General features: G+C 43.4%; 1 protein-coding gene across 3 annotated transcripts in view; it reads right to left on the reverse strand.

Annotated features, from left to right (window-relative positions):
- Positions 1–1592: 1592 nt before the first annotated feature.
- Positions 1593–26568, reverse strand: part of LOC115087291 (shootin-1-like) — a 76890-nt gene continuing 51914 nt past the window's right edge. For 2 of the 3 annotated variants that reach the window (XM_029594293.1, XM_029594312.1), the window contains 6 exons: positions 23960–24098; positions 17680–17741; positions 7725–7816; positions 6650–6709; positions 3322–3648; positions 2320–2431 (listed from right to left, as the gene is read on the reverse strand). In XM_029594293.1, coding sequence (XP_029450153.1) covers positions 3337–3648; positions 6650–6709; positions 7725–7816; positions 17680–17741; positions 23960–24098 — 665 coding nt within the window. In that variant the 3' untranslated portion in view covers positions 2320–2431; positions 3322–3336. Of the gene's footprint in view, positions 2432–3321; positions 3649–6649; positions 6710–7724; positions 7817–17679; positions 17742–23959; positions 24099–26568 lie in introns of all 3 variants that reach the window. The other variant, XM_029594304.1, reaches the window with a different exon arrangement.

Below are 26568 nucleotides of genomic sequence, written 5' to 3' on the forward strand. Positions count from 1 at the left end.
ATTAATATAAAAAAGAGACAATTTTTATTCTCACCGTTGGTGCAAAGGTTTCACGAAAGTACACTCGAAAGCACATTGAAAAAATTAGCAATGACCTGTGATTATAAACTCTGGCAAACTTGAATACATGCTATTTAGCATTACAATATATGCCTGTTTATGAGGTCTGGTACAATCAAAAAAATGTCCCTTCACATGTGGTGATTAGTAATTTTCAGTATATAAATTGTGGTGTTACAGCATTTTCTGTTCTGATTACTTAAAGACTGTCATGTAAATTGTGTTATTTTGACCAATATAAAATTTGCAGAATTTTGCAGAATTTTAAGTTTTTGTGCGCAGAATTTTAAATTTTTTTGTGAGAATTCCCCCAGGAGTCGAATACAGGATATAGCAGAAGTATAACAGAGACGTCACAGGATACAGAAACATCATTGGGACAACATTCCTGTGAAACAAAAGTATCCTTTCTTGTGGAGTGTGGTTCAGTTGTATCCCCTTTTTAATGAAAGTGTCATTTATGTGACTCATTTGAAATTCACAAACGGGTGGATTTTAAAAGCCCTGCTTGCGTAAATCCGCCCAGATTTATGCGAGCAGGGCCTTGCGCGCCGGCGCGCACAGAACCCCGGGACACACGTAGGTCCCGGGGTTTTTGGACGGGGGCGTGTCGGGGGCGGGGCCGAACGATGCGGGGTTTTGGGGGCGGGACGCGGCATTTCAGGGGCGGGCCTGGGGGCGTAGTTTCGGGCCAGGGTGTTCCGGGGCATGGCCGCGCCCTCCGGAACCGCCCCCGGGTTGGGTCTCGGCGCGCCAGCAGCCCGCTGGCGCACGTGGATTTACGCACGTGGATTTACGCACGTGGATAAAGGTAGGGGGGGAGTTTAGATAGGGCCGGGGGGTGGGTTAGGTAGAGGAAGGGAGGGGAAGGTGAGGGGAGGGCGAAAGAGAGTTCCCTCCAAGGCCGCTCCGAAATCGGAGCGGCCTCGGAGGGAACGGAGGCAGGCTGCGCGGCTCGGCACGCACCGGCTGCCCAAAATCGGCAGCCTTGCGCGCGCCGATCCAGGATTTTAGAGGATATGCGCGGCTATGCGCGTATCTTATAAAATCCAGCGTACTTTTGTTTGCGCCTGCTGCGCAAACAAAAGTACGCGATCGAGCAGTTTTTAAAAATCTACCCCAAAGTATCTTTCTTGAAGTCCAGTCTCTTGCAAGTGTTTTATTGTTTCATTACAACATTCTCTATATATTTTGACAATGTTTTATGTGAATATTTATACATGCTATATAAATGCATATCACTAGAGAGTTTAGAAGTGGTGTGAATGAGGAATGATTGACTAGGGCAGGGGTTAAGTTTGTGTGTGTGTTTTTGTGCAAATTTTATCTTTTGAATAGTTTTGATATTTTATTTATTTATTTATTTATTTAAAACTTCTTATGGCAAATAAAATGTGATCAAAATGGTTTACAAATATTTCTAGTTTAACAAAATAAAAATATAAAAATAAAAATAAAATACAATAAAATGGAATTTTTGAATAGTAAAATAAAATAAAGTTAGAACAAAAATACAATAGGTAACATATCAATATAAAATAATAAATTTATATCTAAAGAGATTAATAAATCTATTTTACTAAAAGAAAAAGATAGAAGTAAGAATAGTTATTTCAGCCCTGGGATTAGGGGAGGAGAAGTACCTTGTCTCTTATTCTATGTTCTTTAAATGCTTCTTTGAACAAATATGTTTTTAGTGCCTTCTTCAAATCCTTATTGTTGGAAATTTGGCGTAATGAGTTTGTTAGGGCATTCCAGTGTATAGGTCCTGCAACCGAAAATGCTCTCTGTCGGGTTATACTCAGTCTAGCTAGTCTTACAGATGGAATGTCTAAAAGGCTCTTGTTTGAAGATCTGAGTTCTCTTGATATTCTTTGCCATTGTGTAATAAAGCTTGCAACATTAAGCATCTTTCAAACCATTTAAAACATTAGTGGTGTTTCTTACCCTATTTTAGGGCTCTCTGATGGAGATCCCTATAAGTAGCTCATGTGCTGATGACATGAGCCAAGAGAATACTGTGTTTAGCAAAAGTCAGTTTGAAGTATTAAAATTATAGATACCACCTGGAAGTCTGACAGCAGAAACACATCCACTGTGCCAGCTGAAGATCTCAGGTTTCACATGGTGAATCCTTGCTGCTATAAGGTTACTCTACAGTTAGAAAACAAACAAGCAAACAAAAAATGTAGGGCCTTCTTTTACAGAACAGTATCTCTTGTTGTTTTTTCCATTCTGTTGCCCTAATTTGGAATTTTCATCTGCAAACTGGTGAGCTGCCTAACTGCTTTTGACCCGCTGTGCCGACCTCCGCCACAGTGATTCTGCTCTACCCATGGGATAGGTAGGCCTTTACCTTCCTCACTGTCAGCTGTGAAAAAAAACATAAACATTTTACAAGGTCAATCCCTATTATGCTCAATTTGAAAAATTTTAAGACAAATGGAACCGCATAGTCATTTTAAGTGTTAAACTCATGTTAGGGACATAACAGAGGAAAAGGAAGAAGCCCTTTCACTAGAAATGTTACCACATACTCACACAGTCCCCCCGATAGGCTGAGCAGTAACCAAAATTATAATTTGAAATAGGATGTAATGACATATTTATGAGTTGGAAGAGGTTTAGGGTTCTGCCAGCAAATATATGCACTATGGGGTACATTTTCAAAAACAGCGAGCGGCGTACTTTTGTTCGCGCACCGAAATTGGAGCGGCCTTGGAGGGAACTTTCCTTCTGCCTCCCCTCACCTTCCCCTCCCTTCCCCTACCTAACCCCCCCCCCCCCCCCCCCACGTTTGTCAGCAGATTTACGCCTACCCGAGGCAGGTGTAAATCTGCGCGCACCAGCGGGCTGCTGGCGCGCCATCACCCGACCCGAGGACTGGTCCAGAGGCCTCAGCCACGCCTCCAGGCCGGCACCACGCCCCCGGACCTGCCCCGAACCGCCCCCTGACCCCCCAGACATGCCCCCGGACACGCCCCTCCCACCCCTTTTACGAAGCCCCGGGACTTACGCGCATCCCGGGGCTATGCGCGCGCCGGCGGCCTATGCAAAATAGGCGCGCCGGTGGACGAGTGCCCTGCGCGCGTAAATCCGGCTGGATTTACGCGCACAGTGCTTTTAAAATCCGGCCCTATGTATGTGTGTGGGCTTGTTTGAATGTAGGATGCAATTAAGTGGCCCTTATTTTGAGGGACACAGAGTTGCATTAAGTTTAAATGCTCTTTCTGAATCAGGGTGTTTCATGTTGTTGCTTACATGTAGAGCTGAGAGCTACCCAGTGCCGCACCAGGTAGAATCCTGTTTTCTGTGGCCCTCAGAGGACTTGCTTCTAGCCAATCTGGCCTTTTTAAAACTGAGCTCTGCACAGCAGACAAGGACATAACAGTATCTGCAAATAAATGAGGGCAGACCTTGATCGCAAGACTCAGTTGCTGCAGTGGATGGTGATGAGGACTGAGCTGCCGAGGAGAAATCACTCATCTTGCGTCGTCTCTCCAAAATGGACTCTAGTTGGTTGTCTTTGATTTTTTGACTGACTTTCAAAGGGTAGCTGGATTTCTTGCGAGGTGTTTTCATTGAATCCTGGGAAGAAAGGTCAAATGGCATTCTGGGTCTCTTAAGTTGTAGTGATTTCTTACACTGATATGAATAATCAGGACTGTCCAAATCTAAGCCTCTACAAGAGTGGCCTAGTGGTCCTCCTTTATGACCTTAGGCAAATCACTTCCCCCTGCATTGTCTCACATACAAACTTAGGGGTAGGCTTTTAAAGGTGCGAGCATGTTATAAAATCGGTGGGCCACTCGTTGCGCACATGCATGCCGGATTTTGTAATCCACAGCACGCACAGGAGGGGGGACTTCTGCAATTTTCACGCGGTGACGCATCCTGGTCTTCCACAGTTCCCTACCCCTCTACCTAACCTCCCTTCCCCTTCCCCTCTCCTCCCCACCCCGCTAAACCTTACCCTTTTTTCTTTATTTCTTCTTGTATTGCAACTTAGTTCAGCTCCAGAACAATGGCGCTGTCCCAGCCCGTCCCCAGCCCGCTCCTTGCAGGAAGGCCGGCACTTGTGCGCATACCGGGCGCCTTTACGTGCCAGGCCGGGCCTTGTGGAAAATTGGCTCGGCGCGCTCAAGGCCCGGCCACGCGCGTAAAGGCCGGATTTTACGCGCGCGAACAATTTAAAATTTACTTGTTGGTTTATAAATCCTCAGAGAACAGGGAAGTACCTCCTGTACTTGAATATAACTTGGTGTGAGCTAAGTACGGTAAATAAATCATACTCTGCAAGGAATGGACAACCAGTGTGGTTCAGTGAGTAGAGGGGTCACTGATCAAACCTTTTAGCTCTATGGAGTGTACCCCTTTGAAAATCTGGCCCATAGGGTCTACACTTTGAGATGTGAACCTTTGGATGCAATAACAGAAATTTCCTGTCCAAGGGATGCACATATGATGAAATAAATAATAAAATAAATTAATATTTCTGGCAGGCGTGAATGAGGTCACTGCTTCCCTTCCCGTCTCCCAGAAGTTAATGGTCCAAACACAAGCTATCTGGGAATGAGGAGGACAAGATTTGGTATTGGCTGGTAGAGGGAAGGAGAGAACTCAGAAGAGGAAGGAGGAGGAGGAGTGGGCTCTTCTCTTGCGTAAAGATGGCGCTTAGTCCATACATGATGAGCAAACCAGGAACGGCTCATCCTTTCCTTGATGACCTGGTGTTACATAACTGTTAGCTAGCTTCCTGTTCCAGAGCACAGGGAGAATGCAGCACTTTACTATGTAAATAACCAAAGTGCTTAAGAATCTTGTCATGAACTATTCTAAAGGGTTCAGTTAGTGAAATATGGAGGTCAATAATCAGATAGTTTGTCTGGGTAAGTTAGGGACTTTTTAGTCAGATAAAACTTGCTTGGATAAATTGGGGGTGGTCTGCGGGGCCAAACCTAGGGGGTTATTTTCCAAGCTGTGTTATGGGCTTTTTGCATGTGAAAAGCACGGTGTGATGCTAATTTAGAAAAGGGGTGGGATTTCTGGACAAGTGGGCTGGCTTTGCAACACCATATCACACAGTTTTAGCACAGCTAATAACTACACCTTTTTCATTTGTGTTAAGCTGAGTGCTATGGCTTCATCACACTTTCAGGCCGATACAGTACAGTGTGCTTCGGCGGAGCGCACTGTTAGCCCGCAATTGACCTCGTGTTTTTGACACACTATTTTTACCCTTTATACAGTAAGGGGTAATAGCGCATCGAAAACGCACGGCCAACCCCCCCCTCCCCCCCCCAAAACTAATAGCGCCCGCAACATGCGAATGCATGTTGCGGGCGCTATTAGGTATTCCCGCGCAATACAGAAAGTAAAATGTACAGCCAAGCTGCACGTTTTACTTTCAGAAATTAACGCCTGCCCAAAGGCTGGTGTTAATTTCTGCCAGCACCGGGAAAGAGTATAGAAAAGCAGAAAAAACTGCTTTTCTGTACACCCTCCGATTTAATATCATAGCGATATTAAGTCGGAGGCCCCAAAATTTAAAAAAAATCAAAAATTAAAAAAAAAAAAAATTAAATCGTCTGGCGGCCCGCGGGTCGGAAGACGGACGCTCAATTATGCCGGTGTCCGTTTTCCAAACCCGTGGCTGTCAGGGGGTAAAATTGAGTGTTGGCTGTCAAACCCGCTGACAGCCGCCGCTCCTGTCAAAAAGGAGGCACTAGGGACTTTTACCATAGGCCCTCATTTGCATACTCAATCGCACACTCAGGAGAGTGGCCTGGGCGCGCGTTGGGAGAGAGGGTGCTCACCTCTGAGCGCCGGCTCTCTCCCGCAGATGCATAGCTTTGTTACTTACCGCAAAGTGAGAAAAGTTATTGCGGTAATACCTATGTGAAGAGCTAAGATAGTGCATTTTGCGATAAATAAGCTATTACCATAAAACACGCCCCTCCTCCTATCGCATGATATAGTTTGATGAATCTAGCCCTTAGCCAGATAACTTACCCTGATAAATGTGATATTCAGAGCTGCGCCACTGAAAATCCAGTCTAATTTATCTGGACAAAAGTATCCGGGTAACTTACCTGAACTGCTGGGGGATGAACACTGACCTCATGGAATTTAGAGGGGATGGATGTTCCACTTTGGGGTCCATTTTTAAAAGGTTTATCCTGCTAACTCATGCAGTACACTGACTTTGAACATGCCCCCCACCCCCACCCTGTTGACAGGCTAAAGTTTGGCTCGTGAAGTCACAGGATGGATAAATTTAGCCACTCAGAAAAGGGGTTGGCTCTATGATTTTGCTGTTCAGTATGGATTTTCAGTGGTAGCTACCTAAACTGAGCCAGATAACCGCAGTTGCACAAGTAGCAGTCCTAAATTTAGCCACACAAAGTTTGTCTGGTTGGATTTAGGAGAATTTTCAGCTGCAAGCCTAGCCTGTTAGGTGCAGCCGTGAATGTAGGTAAAGGAGCAGGGTACAAATAATCAGTTGTCTTTGCTGCTCAGTAGTTTATTGAAAATTGACCCATTAGTATATAATAATAATGCTTATGGCACTTTAGGATATGTTCCTCACCAATATTCCTTGTAACTCGCTTACAGCACTCTTCCGTTTGCTGGCTGCTGCACTCTGACCCTGCAAATCCAAGATGAAAAGCAGTATCTAAATATCTTTGCGTAAGTTGTGGTCACATTATTTGAAGAATTTCATGGGATCTGATTAAAGGTATGAGAATTTTTCTAGAGCAAAAATGAAATAAGTAACTTTTGGCAGTTTTCAACTAAATTCTGCAGATTTTAGATGCAAATGCTGCATAATCTTCCTGTATATATGTAATGCACTTGTTCTCCAACTCCTTGTATCCCTGCCTGCCTGTGATGTTCTGGCTCTGGCCACAAGAGGGCGTTCTCAACTGTCGAACTCAAGTACTCTAAGAAGCACTGGGGAGGTGGAGAGCAACATATCCTCCACAGAATTTCCAATGGGCCGACGCTAGCTCTTCAGTATCTTGCTGATTTCCACAGGTTTCACCTCATTAATACCTACGATTAAAAATAAGTGAATTTTTGTGGATTTACCTATGCTATTCTCATAAACTGAAGTCCTCAAGTTTCATGCATCTCTTTTTTTTCTGATTCATTTTCAAAAGCAATGTGAGGAGTCAGTGAATTTCAGCTCTTTACCTACCCAAATTCCAGCCTCCTCTGGTGCACTTTAACCAATAGGAGTACAAAATGTAAACTGTCCATTACCCTGACTTCTGGGGCTTAACAAGTAATTTCAGTGGAGCATAAAATGACAGAATTCCAGCAGAGAGTGTACTACTATATTTACTATTTTATTTTTTACAGTACTAACAGTAAAAAAGACCTGAACTCTCAAATCTATACTGGAGATTTCTAAAAAGTGACATGCGACCACAGTTGATCTGAGAATGCCCACCCTTTTTTATTTAATCATTAGTGAGGCAAGGAGACATTTGATTTGATTAAGTTCTTTGATCCCACTGGAATCTAGTGTAAAATGAAGACTCTCCCCCATCCTTTGCCATAGTACAAAATAATGTCTTATTATACAATTGATCGGTGTATGTTTATTTCTTCTTTTTGCCACTGAAAAGATCCGCGTAAGCAGTCCTGCTGTTAAATACCTGTTGATCTTTTCGGGCTGGTCTCAGAACAACCCCATTCTTAATTCTGTCCATCATCTCTTTCACCGCTTGAGCTTTCTCATCATTGGACCCTGGGAACGAAAAAATGAGCCACAATAAAATGTCAACCTAAAACTGAGAATACGAGAGCAGATAAGAACCACTGGGCTCATCCAGTCTGCCCAACTTTATTCCTGGTGAATTGCCATACACCAACGTCCATCTCAGATTTTTCTGTCTGTGATCCTCTGTGCTTATACCATGCTTTCTTAAATGACATTGCGGTTGTCTCCAGCATCTCCCTGTGGGAGGCCGTTCCATGCTTCTGCTACCCTTTTCACGTGGAAATATTGTCTGATGTTGCTCCTGGGTCAAGCCTCTCGAGTTTCTTACTCCGACCTCTTGGTCTAGTGCATTCTTCCTTCTGATAAAGGTTTGCTTCCTGTGCATGATTTTTATGGTTGAGGATTTACACCAGCAGTAAACAACCGTACTCAAGTGCCACAAACAGCTCTGGTTTTCAGGATATCCTTAAAGAATATATATGTCATATGTGCATGCAATGGAGGCAGGACATGCAAATGTATCCCATGCATATTCATTAGGGATATCTTGAAAACAAGACTTGTGTCTGGCGCTCAAGGACCAGAGTTGCTTCACCCTGATTTTCTGAACAACTGCACATACATTTCAGTTGTTCAAAAAATATAAAAATTCAAGATTTTGCTACATAGAGAAACAAGAAATGCCAAATAAACTTTCTTCATGGGTTTGTGCAATAAAAGCTCTGTCATTCCAGCCCTTGCTGCTCATGGGCACCCTCTTGGAAACATTTGCTCAAGATGATGATCTCAATTTCATTCTACCTCACAACCATCTGGACCTAGTAAAGAGCTCGCAAATGAACACGCTTTGTCATCATTATCCTCTGAATATCTTATTTATGGTGTAGTAAAATTTTTCTCTAATTTGCAGTAACATTTTTATGACAAAAAAAAAATCACCATAGATCTCATTTGAATGTTATGTAAATAACCCGGTATCACAAGAAAAACTTGAAGTAGCAGGGCCGTTCCTGTGGTCCTTGATACAGCTTAGTACATCAGTCTCTCTCTCTCTCTCTCTCTCTGCTAGAGGAGATTCCAACATTTCTTTATCATTTGCAGAAAACTGGATGATTTAGGACAAGACAGAAAATCATGAACTATTTGAACATTGCTCAGAGACTCAGAAGGAGTGTAACAGAGACTAAAACATCTAAATTGTTCAGTGATCACATCATCTTGAAATTTTGTATCCAGTCCACTTTATTAAGTGTGGTAAAAAAGAAAAAATGTTGTTTTGTTTTTCTTTTTTGGTTTTTTCGGGGTTTGGTTTCCACGAATTTCGTTTTGTCTAATGTTTATTTCATTTATTTAGTTAAAAAATGAAATAAACATTAAAAAAAAAAAAAAAAAAAGAAATTGGGCCTCCTGAGGCCTCCGATGTCCCCCCATCCATGCGTCCTACTCAATAAATGCCGGGGCCAAGAACCTCCCCAACCCCACTTATCTGGTCCGTGGGAGATCCGATGCTGAGACCTACGCCCAGGCCAAAGCCTGGTCATGGACCGATAAAGCAAGAGGGTAGGTTGTCCAAGAAAGCCGTTTGGGCAACAATATAGATTAGACACCACCAAGGTAGTCCATGTGTAAGCCTTTATTTCAGTGGAGACATAGGTTCATACGAATGCCATGTCTAATCTATATTGTTGCCCAAAGCCTGGTCATTACATGTGGCCTAGGCTGAGATCGTGGTGATCTATGATGGCCTAGGCCTACTCACAGCCGAGGCTTCAACCTGGGCCTAGAATGCGGTAGATTACTGGGACTTTGGATGGCATCGTTTCATCAAAGAAGAAAGAGGAAAGAAGTTAGACCTCTAAGGCTTGGGCATCAGGCCTGGGACTGACCCTGAGCCGAAGCCTTGGCATCAGGACCCAGCTTTCAGGTTGGGTCCCAGCATCAGGCCTGGGTCCAGGCCGAGGCTTGACCCTGGCCTGAAGCCCCGGCGTTGGCCCTGGGCCTAGGTTCAATGGATCAATTTTTTTTGTTTTCAAAACAAAACATGTGAACCAATAAAATTTTGTCAGATTTTCAATCATTTTGTTTTGAGAACGAAATGAAATGGAATAGGAAATTTTGTCTTATTTCCTATTTTGTTTCTTCCGAATGCCCATCCCTACACTTTATGCACCTTAACTGGAGGAATCCTATTCCTACCTCTCCAGTCTCTGAGGTAGTTTGCTAAATGTCTACTAATCTTATTGTTTCACAATCTAATGACTTGCTTTCCTTAAATTAAAACAAAAAAAAGGTCCATGTATATTTTAAACCTTGCAACTGTAATAAGAACAAACAAGTTGTAGGTGATACTTTTTGATTGGACTAAATTAATTCATCTGTGACAAGTTTTTGAGAGCTATCTAATAGGCCTAACACTGCAGCTACAATTCTTTGCTCAACTGAAATAATAAACTATTTATTATTATGAGACTGAAAATGAGACATTTCAATTTGTTCAATTTCCTTTTCCAGCCTACTTAATTTCTTAGTCAGTTCATTATTTCTGTTAGCATTGGAGCTAATAAGCTCATCTCTTATATTGGCCTTAAAGGTATCCCCAGGGGTGGTTCTATAATGAAGCAGGCTTAGTCGGCCGCTTCAGGCGGAAAAATTGGAAGCCTCCCCCTCAAACTCCTGTAGCGGCCATATCACCTTGCCGCCAAAACAACAAAGGACCTGTGGGCTGCCAGTGGCAGTGGCATACTGAGAGGGGGCAGAGGGGAGCCAATGCCCCCAGGTGCAGAGTTATGGGGGGGACTGATGGCCGACAGGGAGGCCCATGCAGCCACCAGTGGACCTCATCCCACTGGCAACTGAACAGGGAACTACTGCTATGTTGTTTGCCAGCTGCGCACAGCAGGAAAATTGGCAGGTCCGTGTTGGAGCTCATCCCACCATGACCCGAAGAAAAAGGGTCACATCCAAACCTCCAGGTGCTCCTCCTCCTTCCTGTCTGCGTGGCCTTGGAAGAAAAATGTTGCCGGAGCCATATGGGCAGGAATGAGGAGGAGCTTCAGCCGCCTGCAGAAGCAGAGCAGCGTTTGTGGCAGGGCCGCTGTGGATCACACCTTGTGGCAGCCCGAGAAGAGGAGGCCCAGCATCATGACCACCGCAGATCTCACCTCGCGGTAGCCCAAGAAGATCAGGGCCACCAGAGAGCCCATCCCACGGTGACCCACGAAGAGGAGGCTCAGAGGCGAGAGAGAGGCTGGGGCCCTGTAGAGCGTGTGTGTGTGTATGAGAGTGAGTTGAGAGACTGTGTGTGAGAGTGAGAGACAGCAAGTGAGAGTCTGTGTGTGTGTGTGTGTGTGTGTGTGTGTGTGTGAAAGAGAGAGCACGTGACAGTGAGAACTTGTATGTTTGAGTGAGACAGCATGTGAGAGTGCCTGTGTGTGTGAGAGTGAGACAGCATGTGAAAGAGAGAGACAGTGTATATGTATGTATGAGAGAGCATGTGAGAGTGAGCTGTGTGTACGTGAGACAGCATGTGAGTGTGAGAGCCTATGTCTTTGTGTATGTGTGAGAGAGACAGTGTGTGAGAATGAGAGCCATATGTGTGTGAAACAGCATGTGAGAATGAGAGCCTGAGTGTGTGTGTGTGAGTGAGACAGTGTGTGAGAATGAGAACCTGAGCATGTGTTTGACGGAAGAAAGGAAGACGAGGATGGCGAGAGAAGAAACAGAAAAAAAGACACTGTAAAAGGAACTGGCAAAATACCAAGAAAGGGAAGGTGGGAAAAAAAGCCTGTGACCAACCAATTAGAAAACTAAGATCAGACAGCAAAGGTAAAAAAAAAAATAATAATAATAATTTTTAGTGATTAGCATATGTTATCTTTGGGAATGTGCAAGAGTAGCACTTTCTCTATGCTGATTTCACAGTGTACAATATCTGCATGGAGGAACTGGAAGCCTGCAGATTTTTAATACCATGGGGCTTGCATAGAGGAGACAGCCAGTAGCAGCAATCGTTGCCTCCCAATAGCCATGCGGCAGCAGTGATAGCGGTAGCAGAGGAACAAGAGAAGCTCCGAGGTTATTGGCAAAAGAAAGAGAAGCAGTCTGCCTTCAGTGTGTGCATGTGTGAATGGGAGTCTGCCTGGGGATTTATGTGTGTGAATGCATGGGTGCCTGCCTGAGAGTGTTATCCGTGTATGAGAATGAATGGGTGCCTTCCTGGGGTCTGTCTTATGTGAGAATAGGTGCCTGCCTGTGTGTGAGAATGAATTGGTACCTGCCTGGGGGTCTGTGTGTGTGTGTGTATAAGAATTAATGTGTGCATGCCTGGGGGGTGAGTGGGGAAAGTGGTGTGAGAATGAATGGGAGCCTTCCTAGAGGTGTGTGTGTGCGTGTGTGTGTGGGGGGGGGGGGAAGCCTCCCTGGGGGGGTCTGTTTGTGTGTGAGAATGACTGGGAGCTTGCCTGGATGTGTGTTTTTGTGTGTATGTGAGGGAGTCAGTAAACGTGAGAGCGTGTATGTGTATGAGAAAATCCAGGGGAGTAAGAGCTTGTGTGTGTGTGTGTGGGGGGGGGGGGGGGGGGTGGGGGGGGGGGGGGGGGGGGGGGGAAGAGGGTCTTAGAGCCTGAGAGTGTATCTGTCTGTGAGAGAGAAAGAGAGGTTATGGTGGGTATAAGAGCATGTATGTGTGTATGTGACAGTGTATGTGTGAGAGAGAATGGACATGCGAGTATAGTGAGAGAGAGAGAATAAAGTTTGTGCGCCCCCCTAACCCTCGACAATCTCAGGGTGACTGGAAATCAAGAATTCCCAGGTATTGACAGCAGGGGCTTTTTAAAATCCATATTAGTTTTAATTATTGGGTGTTATTTGATATATGTACTGTTTTGAAATATTTTTTGGTGCTTGGGAAACTTTTTAAAAATGTATATCATTTTAATTAATAGAAGTTATTCGATTTATCAGTAGTTTTAAAATATTAATTTATTAGTATGGTTTTACTATTATAATTGATTGCTTTATATTTCTTGATTTTATTTGTTTTATGAGGAATGATGGTTCTGTTTTTCCATTGTCACACACAGAATCTGGCTTCCTGGGGTTTCCAATTCAGTTTTTGTCTAATTTGTGATCATGTATTCTGTATTTGGTGAGGGTCTGTCTCTGTTCTGTGCATGTTACCATGATGAGAGATTCTGCTAGCATATAGTGTCTGTATAGGGATCTATAGCAATCGGGTTTGTTTTGTTTCCTCAGTAGGTGGTGTACATAAGAACATAAGAACATAAGAAATTGCCATGCTGGGTCAGACCAAGGGTCCATCAAGCCCAGCATCCTGTTTCCAACAGAGGCCAAAAGCAGGCCCCGAGAACCTGGCAATTACCCAAACACTAAGAAGATCCCATGCTACTGATGCAATTAATAGCAATGGCTATTCCCTAAATAAAATTGATTAATAGCCATTAATGGACTTCTCCTCCAAGAACTTATCCAAACCTTTTTTGAACCCAGCTACACTAACTGCACTAACCACATCCTCTGGCAACAAATTCCAGAGCTTTATTGTGCGTTGAGTGAAAAATAATTTTCTCCGATTAGTCTTAAATGTGCTACTTGCTAACTTCATGGAATGCCCCCTAGTCCTTCTATTATTCAAAAGTGAAAATAACCGAGTCACATCTACTCGTTCAAGACCTCTCATGATCTTAAAGACCTCTATCATATCCCCCCTCAGCCGTCTCTTCTCCAAGCTGAACAGCCCTAATCTCTTCAGCCTTTCCTCATAGGGAAGCTGTTCCATCCCCGTTATCATTTTGGTTGCCCTTCTCTGTACCTTCTCCATCGCAACTATATCTTTTTTGAGATGCAGCGACCAGAATTAGTATTAGTATTAGTATTCTGGGACATAGTGAAATGTTTATCTGTGCTTTTTCACAGGTAGGGTTCTTGTTGTTTGAGTCCTTGGTGTTACTACTGTTACGTTACGATAGATTTGCTGTATAGGTTTTGAGTATCGTTTTTGCGGGGTTCATGTTAGTTCACAATGGGGCGGATTTTCAAAGGGTTACGCGTAACCCCGAGAATCCGCTCCTGCGCGCACCAAGCCTATTTTGCATAGGCCCGGCGACGTGCGCAAGCCCTGGGATGCACGTATGTCCTGGGGCTTGAAAAAGAGGGCGGGGCTGGAGCCTCCAGGCACAGCAGCCATTTGCTGCTGTGCCCGGGAATGCGGGCCAGTGCGCGCAACCTATGCCTGCCTTCTAAGTTAAAGGTAAGGGGGGGGTATAGGAAGGGCTGGGGGGCGGGTTAGGTAGGGGAAGGGAGGGGAAGGTGGGGGGGGGGGGGGGAAGGAAAGTTCCCTCCGATGCTGCTCCAATTTCGGAGCGGCCTCGGAGGGAACGGAGGAAGACTGCACGGCTTGGCACGCGCAAGTTGCACAACTATGCACCCCCTTGCGCGTGCCGACCCTGGATTTTACAACATCCGTGCGGCTGCGCGTGCATGTTATAAAATCTGGTGTAGATTTGTGCATGCCGGGTTGCGCTCACAAATCTACGCCTGCGCGTAACTATTAATATCCGGCCCAATATGTCTGGCAGTGGAAGGTGTTTGTGCTGCTATTACTGTGAGGTGACACCAGAATTTAAAAATATCTTTTTGTATGATGAGCTGTAAGGGAAATATCCAAGCTCCATTGTTGGGTGAGTTTCAGTGAATGCACAGAGTTACAGAACTGGAGGTGCAGGGTTTATATTGACATTATTTTCCTTCCTGTACACATTCCAGACTTCACTCTCATAGCCATATAGAATTAGTTGAATGAGGCTATCAAATAATTTTAATAGTAGTTTTACTAGAAGTGTGAAACTGGCCAGCTTTTTAAAATTATGCAGAAGACCCTTTGGACTTTCTTATTAAGACTTTTTTTATAGCCAATTTTAAAGCAGGGGGCCATGCTATGGAGGTGGGTGTGATGAAGAAATGTAATTTTGGCTCCTTCTCTCTCCTCCCCAAATTCTTCTGTCTAGAAACGCCACTGATTTTCTGTGACCTTAAGCATTAGTACAAGAAGGATGGGAAGGAGGGGTGCTGGAGAGGCGCACAAATGCATTGGCCCCTGGGCGCTGGAGACCCTCGGTATGCCACTGGCTGGTGGAACCCAATCTGCCCGGCAGCAAAGAAATGAAGAGGCCCAGCAGTCACCGGCGGAACTCAACCTGCCGACAGCTGAAATATAAGCAAAAGCCCAGCGGGCCGCTGGCAGATCCCAATTTGCCCAGCAGCAAAGAAACGAAAAGGCCCAGCAGCCATCAGTGGAAGCTAACCCTACAGAAGCCGAAGGACAAGCAAAGGCCTCATGTGCCACCAGCTGAGCCCAACCTGCTGGCGGCCGAAAAACAACAAATGACCCGTGGGCCTCCGGCGGAGCTCAACTAGCCGGTGGCAGGGAAACAATGAAGGACCTGCCCAACAGCAAAGTAGGAAAGGACCCGCAGGTGGCCAAAAAAGAGACTAAGCTTAGCAGCTGCAGAAGAAAATATGAGGCTATGGCTGACTGCTGAGTTCATCTGCCGACAGCCTGCCAGCATTTGAGTGAGGTAGAAGGATGTGTTTGAAGAGCATGTATGTATATGAATGTGTGTGTGTGTGTATGAGCAAGCGAGAGCATCTGTGTGTGTGTGAGCATGTGTGGAGAGTGAAAACCTGTGCTTGTGTGAGAGCATCTGTGCATATGAGTGTGAATAAACATGAGTGTATGAGAGAGAGAGGGAAAAGAAAACTCCTCCTTCCTACCATTGCATCCCCCTCTCCCACTAATCCACAGAAATCCCAGGATGACTGGAAATCAAAAGTTCCCAGGTATGGATTTTATTTTTATTCTTACTAGTTTTAATTATTGGGTACTATTTCATTTGTCTGCTATTTGGAAATATTTTATTAATGTTTGGGAAAAAAATTATAATTTTTATGAGATTTTAATTATTGGTTGTTATGCTATTCATCAGCCATTTTGAAATATTTTTTCTTTTTATTAGTATGGTTTTACTATTATGATTGTTTCATATTTCTTGATTTTATTGTTTTGAGGAATGGTATTTCAGTTTTTCCATTGTTGCACTGCATATAGCGTGGCTTGTTGCGGTTTTCAGTTCAGTATTTGTCTACATGTTTCTGTTTATATTGTATGGTCTCTTTTTTCTGTATTTGGTGAGGGTCTGTATGTGGTTTGCATGTGTAACTGAAGTGAAGTATCCTGCTAGTGTGAACTTTCTATTTTAGGATCTACAGCAGGCTGGCTTTTTCTGTTTTCCTAATAGGAGGTGTATTGGTTTTTAGGACCTGGTGTAATATCTGCAGTGTTGCCTTTTCATAGTTAAGGTTTTTACTGTTTCAGTGATGGCAGTTAGTGTTCTTTCTTAGATTGGGAGGTATACTACTGTAATTGTAATCCTTTCAGTTTACTTATGGCTTTTCTGGAGGCAAAGCCCACACCCAACATGCATTACCATAGGCCTAATATCATACACATGCCAAGTGTTTATTTTACTTTTTTGTAGAGCTTTCTGGATGGCACCACAGGGGTGCATGTAAAAATAATATGAGTGATGTGATATTTTTATCTCAGAAAACTATACTTTGAATGACAATTCATGTAAAATTGGTTATTATAAATTCAAACGTTTTTATTGTGTGTGGTGTGGGCTGGGAAGGTTCACCTAAGCACCTGACACCCTAGCACTAGGCCGGCAGAGAATTTGCCACACAAAGACCCCTATATTCACCCATCCCCCACTTCTCCAGGGGCAAATGCTGGGGAAACATGGGAGTCAGTTGGTAGGGTTCCTGGAAGTGTGGCAGGGTTGCCAGCTTCCTAGAAATACTGAATTATCCCAGACACTCTGGGCACTCTGGCCCCTGCTTTCCTCCTTCCGCAGTGTTTCAAATCACCGAAAGGACCAGACCATAAAGAGACCCTACCCCCTTGCCCCTCTTCATGATTTGATCTATACTGTGCTTTGGGGGGGTGGGAGGCGCCATCTCATCCCTCACCTCAGGCAGCAGATTCCCCTGAGCCGCCCCTGGGTATCCCATACAGTCACAGTAGACACATCCTCAGTTACTTTGGACTAAAAGTAACTACCAATAGTTTTATGGTCAATACTCAAAGGGTTTGTCTGCCTTTTGGAGTTAGCCAGACGAACAATAAAGTTTCAAATTCCTGCCCCTCCGTTCCTGCTGATCAGCTAAATTTTCTTTGGGCAAATCATTGTCTGGGCAAAATGTATCCAGACAAAAAGAGGCAGCACTGGGGCATTCCCAGGGTGAGGTTTCATTTTGGTCAGCGCAGGTTTGGCCCAATAGCAAGACCTAAGACCAATCAGATAACTACATTCAGTTAAACTTTAGAGCAGATATTCAGCGTGAAATTATTGGGGCTGAATATCTGGATGAAGTTAGCCCAACAAAATTAACTGTATCTGCTCTAGAGAAGGTAACAATACATTTTGGATTCTCTGCTAAGGTAGGATTAGACCTTCAAGTATGGCGTCCGGAATGCAGCTCCAAAACAAAAACGTTTAACAAGATTAAAAATATTTTGGCTATGTTAAGCCTCTGCTTAAGGTAGCATCCCTGCAGTTTTCAAGTTTCCCTCTCAAGGCAGTCAGGATAACAGAAGTGTTGCAATGAAATTGTGCACCAGAGGGAAAGTATGCCTGCGTCGTTGTGTGCGCGATTGTGTATGAGCCAATAAGATGATGCATGTTCAGTTTTATGCCAAGTAATTGCTTTTGAATTACCTCACAGTCTCTCCTGAGTAAGGGATGCTTTGCAATCATGACTGCATGATTTTACATGTATAAATTTCCTAAAACCTTTAATCAGGGACTCACCATTCCCCTGCTTGGGATTCATTTCCCTCCTTCCTCTTCTTTGCTTGATCAGTGAAAGTGAACTGGAAGAAAGAGGAATGGAGCATTCAGCTGCCTTGATTATATGCTGATTCTGGTAACCTCTCTTTCCCCAAACCCCTCATAATTATTCTATTTTATAATATTATAAATTTACATAGAGCTGTACAACTGGTGAAAGAAAGGATCAGAACGGCACAAACAGGGAAACAGAAAAGACATCGTATATGCTGGATAGTTCTAAGTGTGTTTGGCTATGAAATACTGTCTTGGTCTTATGTATGTACTCTCACTAAGTAGTCACCTGGCCAGATTACCCTGAATGAGAATTGTTCCCCTCAGGACTTGCTTTAAACAATGCACGCATTTTTAACCAGATTAAAAAGAGTCATTCCTGGGAGTTGTGTTTAAATGAGGGGATTAAACAATGTGCTTACAATTGCACTTTCAAGTATATGCACAGTTTCTTGTCCCGTTCCAACACCTCCAGATAAAGCAAGTGCAAGTTATCTATGCACGTGTACAAATGTAATTGTACGCATGCGGTTTCCCTTTGAAAGCTGGTTCCAAGGTCCGTGAGTACAAAAACATCCATGTGCTTTGCAACAATGCGGGCTACTGAAAAGTGCTCCCATACTGGTAAATTTTAAAAGGAACTCACGTGCGCATTGCAATAAGAACAAAGATACACCTTGTTTTATAAAGTATGCACATAGCATTTAAAAAACTCATGGCATATGTATGCTGACAGCCTTTACGAGAGAGGGAGAGAGAAAGAGAGAGATTGTACAAATCAACTCCTTTTCATTGCTTATAAGGGCTAAAATTCTTTAGTGATGTCAATTGTACAATGAATACTTCTGAATGTATCTGTAACAGCACCCTCTAACTCCAACCCACCTCCCGAAAACCCACCCCAATTCAAAGTGCCCCTCTACAGTGGTACAAATATATAGAGTGTCAGACTTACCATATACAGGGGGTCTCTCTCTCTCTCTCTCCCTCTCTCACTCTCACTCTCTCCCTCTCTCACTCTCACTCTCACTCACTGTAGAGGAGGGTGAGAGACTAAAAATAGGTGAAAACATGTCCAAGTGCCAATGAAATCAGGGCAGGAGTTGGTTCCATCTGGGCTGGAAGGACCAGCCAGACCAAAGAAAAATTGCTGGGGGAATGACCCACAGACAGGGATGGATCTTCTCTTCTACAGCCCCTGGGCAAAGCGAGGCCTGACAGATAAGGTAGTCTACTGTCTTGCATTTGGAAGAACATCTCTTCCCTATGATTACAAATGGCCATATTTTTGCTGTCTCTTCCAAATATATTCATTCTGCTCATTGCATTCCAGTGAGAGCCTGACATGTGCTTCAGTGTCACCACACATGTTCCTCAATATGGTATTTGAAAGTTTTCTTCTTCACTGACAGTGACCAATGATTCTAGAAAGTATTTAAAATCTGTGGGAAAGGAGTCCTGGGCCTTCCTGCACACCTCAAAAATGCTCTGTATTCTATCCACATATTGTACTTATTATACTGCCGCCCTGCGTCATCTTATGATATTACATAGTTTAGAGTCTCTGCCCTACAAGTTCCTTAAAAGCATGGAACTTGGTACAGTCGCACCAGTCACAATGGCCCATAGGGGGTGTCCCTAGCTTCCCATGATTGTACAACCATAGGGGCGGATTTTAAAAGCCCTGCGCGCGTAAATCCTTCCGGATTTATGCGTGCAGGGCACTCGCGCGCCGGCGCACCTATTTTGCATAAGCCGCCAGTGTGCGTAAAGCCCCGGGACGCGCGTAAGTCCTGGGGCTTTCTAAAAGGGGCATGTCGGGGCGTGTCCGGCGCGACGTGGTGTTTTGGGGGCGGCGATGCGGGCGTGGTTTCGGCCTGGGGGTGTTCCGGGGGCATGGCCGTGGCCTCCGGACCAGCCCCCGGGACCGGAACACGGAGCGGGGCTGCTGGCCGGCGCGCGCAAAGTTAGGGGGGGTTTAGAAAGGGCCGGGGGGGTGGGTTAGGTAGGGGAAGGGAGGGGAAGGTGGGGAGAGGGCGAAGGAAAGTTCCCTTTGAGGCCGCTCCGAAATCGGAGCGGCCTCGGAGGGAACAGGCAGTGAGCGCTGGGCTCGGCGCACACAGGTTGCACAAATGTGCACCCCCTTGCCGCGCCGACCCTGGATTTTATAAGATACGTGCGGCTACGCGCGTATCTTATAAAATCCAGCATACTTTTGTTCGCACCTGGTGCGAGAACAAAAGTACGCGATCGTGCAAATTTTTAAAATCTACCCCATAGGGAAAACCACATAATAGGCTTGTTGCCGCATAATTGACAACCTGCCAAAGAATCAACATTCCTGAAATAATTCCCACCTCTTAATTCAATCTTATGAAGAAAGCTGCAATGTGCTTGCCTACAGTATCGGCTCTTTCTGCTCCTGCTCCAGCACCTCCCTGCATAAACAGCCTACAGGGAACAGGAGAGGGGATGAGGCTGAGGCTGAATAAGATGAAAACCTTTTCCTAATCTTTAATAAAAGTTCTTGCTCCTGAATATGTTGTTAGTCATACACCATTTAAAAAGACCTGGATGTGCTTTTGAACTCCACAACCCTTAGTGTACCTCAGCTGGAAGAGAGGGCATTCATTTCAATTCATAAAAGTCTTGATAACCAACACCAGTGCTGACAAGTTTCAAACTTGTGTTAATTCAACCCCTTTGCATCTGTTACTATGTGCCCATGTTTTTCTATGTAACTAATAGCATGGAAAATTGCTGATGCTGAGGAAATTTTTAGAATATACTCTGAAAGACAAGGACTTTCACAAGAAAATTTAAAAAGGATAGTTGCATTATTTCAATTCAAAACAAAAATGACATTTTTCAGTTAAAAGTTTGATATTACTTAACTTGATAAATTGTTGATTTCTATACTTGGCCATTAAAGGTTTTCAATATAAAATTGACTTTTTTTGCAGTCAGAGGTGTGAACCTATATACAAAATTATGTAAATTTGCCATATAATTGCTGCATATATTTGAAAAGTCTGCCACAGGAAACCAGGGGCTTTGCCTACAGACAGCTCTGTTCATGATTCACTGTTGAATGCCATCACCACTAGGCTACAACTTTTTATGTTTAAGAAAGTTTCTGACAGCCTCTGTCCAACTTTCATCTTCCAGAAAACCTGGAATCAATTTACTACAATCTGGTAAATGACACCATCTGAAACTCTGTAAGCAGAAGGGACCATGCTTTGAGCCTTAGAGATGCACATGTAATTGCCCTCCAAAAAATCAGTACTTAAAACCGGTCACCAATAATGACAGTTTTTTTTAACTGACAATAAATGTGGTGGGCTCTGCTGAGAATGTCTGTTGGACAGGTGATATTTCTCATGATGCATGCATGACAGAGCACACGTACTGGCTAAAATGATTTTTCCACAGATAAGAAAAAAATAAAAATTCTATTCAGCCCAATGCAGTATTATAAATTACCTTACATGTTTTTAAATTTTAAGATTGACAGTTTGAACATTAAAGTACATAGAAATTTTATAACTTTGCACTGTTTATCCTTCAGACTAAAACTCTGGGCTTGATTTGGGCTGCAGGGCAAACAAAATATTCAGGCCTGATAATTGACCTATGATCTGACCTTTATACTGGTTTTTAGTTGACATTAGTCTGCTGCAGTACTTAAGAAAAGCACAATACGGAATCTCTCCTGTCACCAATCCCTTTCACAATCCTTACTCTCTCCTTTCCTATCTCCTTCCTTACTATCAGTGTCTTGTTTTCTACCTTTGCCTTTTTATTGTCTTCTTGTTAACCCTGCCCTCAAGGGTTTAAATCCCCAAAAGCACCACCAGCACTCATTCTGATCTCAGACAGCTTGTATTTGAACAGTAGAGATCAGACATAGCAAGAAAGGAGGGGAGATAGAGCAAATGTTACAGGGCATCATCTCAAGCTCCATAAAGTATGTTGAAAATTGAAAATGTTTTAAATTTAACTTGTAAACACTCCATGTAGGAGATGGTGCAAACAAGAGCAGAGCAGTGCCATTTGCCAGATATTCTCCTGTTAATTTTAAAAACAAACAATCAGGTACTGTATTTCGTTTAATAGTATTTGATTTTTCTACCCTTGCAGCCTATTTTTTAACTCCCACCATACTGCTCTTAGTTAATCCTCTGCTTTATTAGTCATATTTGCCTTCTTCTGCCTCATGGTTCTCCATTTCTTTAATGAGACTTATTATTCAAAAAGGACATTTACCCATTCCATGCCTATGGAAAAGCTATTTATTGAAAGGTTTTCTGTGTCTCTCTTCCTTTCTTCATCACTCCTTTCCTTTTGTTTCTCTGTAACATCAGTCTTCTTTTCATGACACTTCACGTTATCTCTCTCATTTCCACTTCTAATTCATTTTTCCCTTTATTGCTTACTTGTCACTTCTGCCCCTCATCTCTATAGGGTCTATAAAGTAAAGTTTAATGTATATACTAATGAGCAATTTTCAAAAGGATCTGCCTGCATAAAAGTATATATTATATCAATTGTGTAGTTTTCATTTTACTGATTTTATTTCTATCTGTTTCTACTGATTTTATTTTCATCTTTTTATATTATTTTACCTATATTATGTATTTAACTGGAAAATGATTATGAATGTCTTTTAGAAACCACTTAGTGATGTTAATAGGCAGTATATAAATTTAATAAATAAATAAACGCCTAGGCCTCGATGACAGGCCTAGGGTTAGCTGCTGGGATGAGGTCTCAGGCTTGGTCCCTGGTGCTGGGCCTATACTTTGGTGCCAGGATCAGGCTTCATGACTGGGCATCAGCGCTAGGGCCAGGCCTCAGGGTTGAGCCTTCGCATCAGGACCAGGCCTTCAAGTTGGGCCCACACAATAGGCCTAAGCTCCTTGGCATTAGCCTTCAGGTCTGGTCCAGGCCTAAGCCTCGGCACACAATCCAGAACTTGGTGCTAGGCCTAGGCTCCAGGACTTGCCTAAGCCAAGGTTTCAGCTGCAGACCCCAATGCCAGGCATAGGCCTTAGCACAGGGATAACTCTTCAGCGCTGGGCCTGGACCTGTTTATGGTACAGAATGGCACAGCCAGCACCAGAAGCCCTTTAATTTTTTAGCAGTCTGGTGTTTTTTTGTTTTGATAAGCGAACCAAAACAAAAATAATGTAAATGAACCAAATCTAGATGAAAAACAATCCTAAATGAAAAAAACAAACAAATAAAAAATATTGGCACTGCACATCTCTAATGACAATTAGAGTGACTTATATGCTAATTTATAGGTTGGAGAAACACAGAGAGTTCCATTTTATTATTATACTCTATACAGGTTTAATTTCTTTTGGTTGATTGAATTTCACCTTAAGGGATAATTGGGATGAAAGGGAGAAAATATGTATTCATGCAAGGATATTTACAGTACAGACGTTCATGTAAAACATTGCTTATATACTTATTTGAAAAACTGAATACAAATTTTAAAGTAAAAAATGTTTTTACTAAGTCACATACTTAAAAATGTTTACCGTGAGTTTAATTCAATAGGCCCAAATATTTTGCAATGTATTTCTTCTGTCTCTTGCCTTTCATTTCTTATTTTATTATATCTCCCTTTTCCCATAACTTCACTTCTCTGTCTCTCATTTCCATTCCCTAGTTCAAGCCTCCTACCTCCCTCTATCTCTCATCCTCTCCTGCCATTCTTCTCTTTCTTTCTCCTCACTCCATCGTCCTCCTCAATGTCTCCCTTCACTCAAGTTCTCCCTCTTTCCCCTTTCACATTTCTCTCCCACATGTTCTCTTCCATGTCCTCCATATGTCTTTGAATTCCATTCCAGCCCTACATCATCCCACCCCTCGATTCAAGTCACATACTTCCTCTAGCTTCATGTGCCTTTGCACTACTTCCAGACTTGACCAACCCAAAGAGTGGATTCAAGATACAAAGCTGATGTCCCACAGGCAAACATGATTAAGACATGCTGAGGTCCTAAACTTTGTCAAATTTAAGAGGCCCCATAGCATTATCGAAAATTTTAAATGTGAAATTTAGTATTTTTTTTTTTTAATTTAGAGGCCTCTCATAACCTGAGGACTTAAACTATAGCTTTGGTAGCTTATTCCTAAATCCGGCTCTGACCACAGTCTTGCACACCATGCTGACAGTAGACCACCAAGCGGATCTCATAAATAGTTTTCATAAAACGTTTGAAATGCTTACTCTTCTAGGAAGAATGGAGGAGGAGGTGGAGGTGGTGGCGGTGGTAGGGACAGTGGTGGAGGAGCTGGAGCCATTGTTGAATTGTTGTGTTCAGATGACAGAGTTTCAGCCATCTTTAGTTTCTCTTCCAAAACTTTAACTGTAAAATAATTGGAACAAAAAGATAGGCATCAAAGCAAAAGACTAGATTATAGGAAAGGATTTAAGGACTGAGCAACATTGGGGCTATGCCTACAACTCAGTTTGCTTGCACAATTTTGCGCAAGGTTCTAGTTTTTTGCAACTTCTTGAAGGGAACAGTTTCACAGAATAGAATGTGCAAACAAAAACTTGTGCAAAACAGTGCTGTGAGGTAGGAGCTAAATTTACGACTTGGGGAAAAGTGCCACAGTGTTTTTTGCACAAGTCTTTGCTTGAACAATATACTCAGTGGAAAGTGTGCAGTCTGCATACATCAAGTAGTGCCACAGAAGTGATAAGTATTATTATTAGTAGTAGTAGTAGTACAATATATTCAACAGAACGTTTAAGCCTTAAACCTGCATCTCCGTGTCATTTTTATGGTTTCACACAATGGGTGAACATGAACATTATCAATGCTTTATATTTTTTTATCATAATATATTTTATATTAGTTTGTTACTGTCTTCTATGGGATGTTATGTAAGCTGCTTTGAATTTGTCTTTACATGGAAAGGCGGAGAATACATCTCATATTAAATTATACTGCAATAAGGTATCTCTCCTTATATGCCATGTTTCTCCAACTCCTTAAATATCCTGTGGAAAGACTTCCTAAAGGGAAACTCCAGCTATGTAAATCTTTTAGGAGCTGCTAAGAAAATAAGTACATCGTGGAGCATGTTGTGATGGAGGGGTTTGTACTGAATTCTTCTCACTTGGTACTTTTGGAAGATCTTATCATGCTATTGAGAAACTCTAAAGACCTCAGCCAGCTCTGTGACATGACGGGGTCCTACCCCCAACCCATAATACAGCAAGACACACAGAGACATAGGGCCAGACTGAAGAAAAGGGAACCCAGGGTGAGACTCCAACACAAGAGACCGGTGGTGTCTAAGATACTATGGCTGTATCTAGGTCAGGAGCAAGCCGAGGGTGGAGGACTTGATCACCTAGACAACCCACCTGCGCAGCAGGCCGGGAATTACGGCACAGCCAATCATGGGATAAGCCCTTCCCTGAAACCGAGGTTTATAAACCCCTCCAGCAAGAGGCCGAGCTCTCTATGGAAGTGAAGGAGGTAGACCTGACACCAGCACAGACCTACACAGAGGAAAATTGAAATTGTAGAATGAATATTGACTTAGTCAGTCTTTGATAAACTTGGCTATCTGGGGAACTAGAGTCCAGCAACTTGCCGGATTGTAGATAGTTCAGTATCCTTTCTTTCAGCTGCATCTCCATTAATTTTCCCACCACCGAAGTGAGGCTAACCGGTCTGTAGTTTTCAGCCTTCTCTCTGCTACCACTCTTGTGAAGTGGGACCACCACCACTCTTCTCCAATCACTTGGCATCACTCCTGTTTCCAGGGATCTATTGAACAGGTCATTTAGCTGACCCACCAGAACATCTCTGAGTTCTCATAGTATCCTGGGATGCATCTCATCCGGCCCCATGGACTTGTCCACATTCAGTTTTCCTAGCTCATCCTATACATTCTCTTCTGTACTCTTCTGGTCTTGCCAACCAGCAATGGTCCTTCTCCAGGGTCTTCTTTAGTGAAAAAAGAACTAAAGAATTTGTTTAATATTTCCGCCATTTCCTCGTCTGTCTTGGCACATTGATCCTCGTCACCTTTCAATTTCATTATACTACTTCAGGCATTCCTTCCTTCTCTGATATATCTGAAAAATGTTTTTTTTACCTCGTTTTATCTCTTTGGCAATCCTTTCTTCCGCTTGACCTTTTGCTTTTCTGTTTTCCTTTCTGTAACACTGGGGTTAAGGAAAAGCTGTTGTACAGCCTCTGACTGGTAAGAACAACTGATGGGGGAGAAAGGGGAGAGAGTTGTTCCGGGCACCTTTCCAGTAATAGTGGCTGGGGATTCTCAAGGTGACCCTGGATCAGGTCTTTTAGCCCTGCCCGGTGTTTTGGTGGTATGTATTGTGAATTGGACAAATTCTCACATGCAAGTGGGAGAGGAACAAAACTATGCCTCCTTATATATGGGGCAGTGCAATGCGATGACTGCACGGAAGCCAGTTTAGCCTTTTTGGGTATTTCCCCTTTCCTTGCTCTTCTTGTTTTTGTTTTCCTTTTTGGAGCAGGGCTAGAGCTGCGACGCTTTACACAAGCCACTGCTGTGCTACCAACACAGGACATTCGGTTAAGACAAAGTGAGACGCTGCGGGACCCCGAGAGCCCTCATTTATGCGGACAGCCGCCCCTACTCCCTGGAGACCTTTCCAGCAATCGCATTTCCTGGACGTATGGCCCCCTTTAAGACTAATGAACTAACCTGCAGGTTTACGGCCATTTTGAATAAAAGTTTGCTACCCATGCAACTGAGTTGGGTGTCAAGCTTTCATGTGAAATTTTGCAATGGAGATCAATAGAAAAAATATTACAGCACCTCGTTGAGGTT

Source organism: Rhinatrema bivittatum, chromosome 1 (genome assembly GCF_901001135.1).
Source record: "Rhinatrema bivittatum chromosome 1, aRhiBiv1.1, whole genome shotgun sequence".
In the NCBI taxonomy this organism is placed as follows: domain Eukaryota; kingdom Metazoa; phylum Chordata; class Amphibia; order Gymnophiona; family Rhinatrematidae; genus Rhinatrema; species Rhinatrema bivittatum.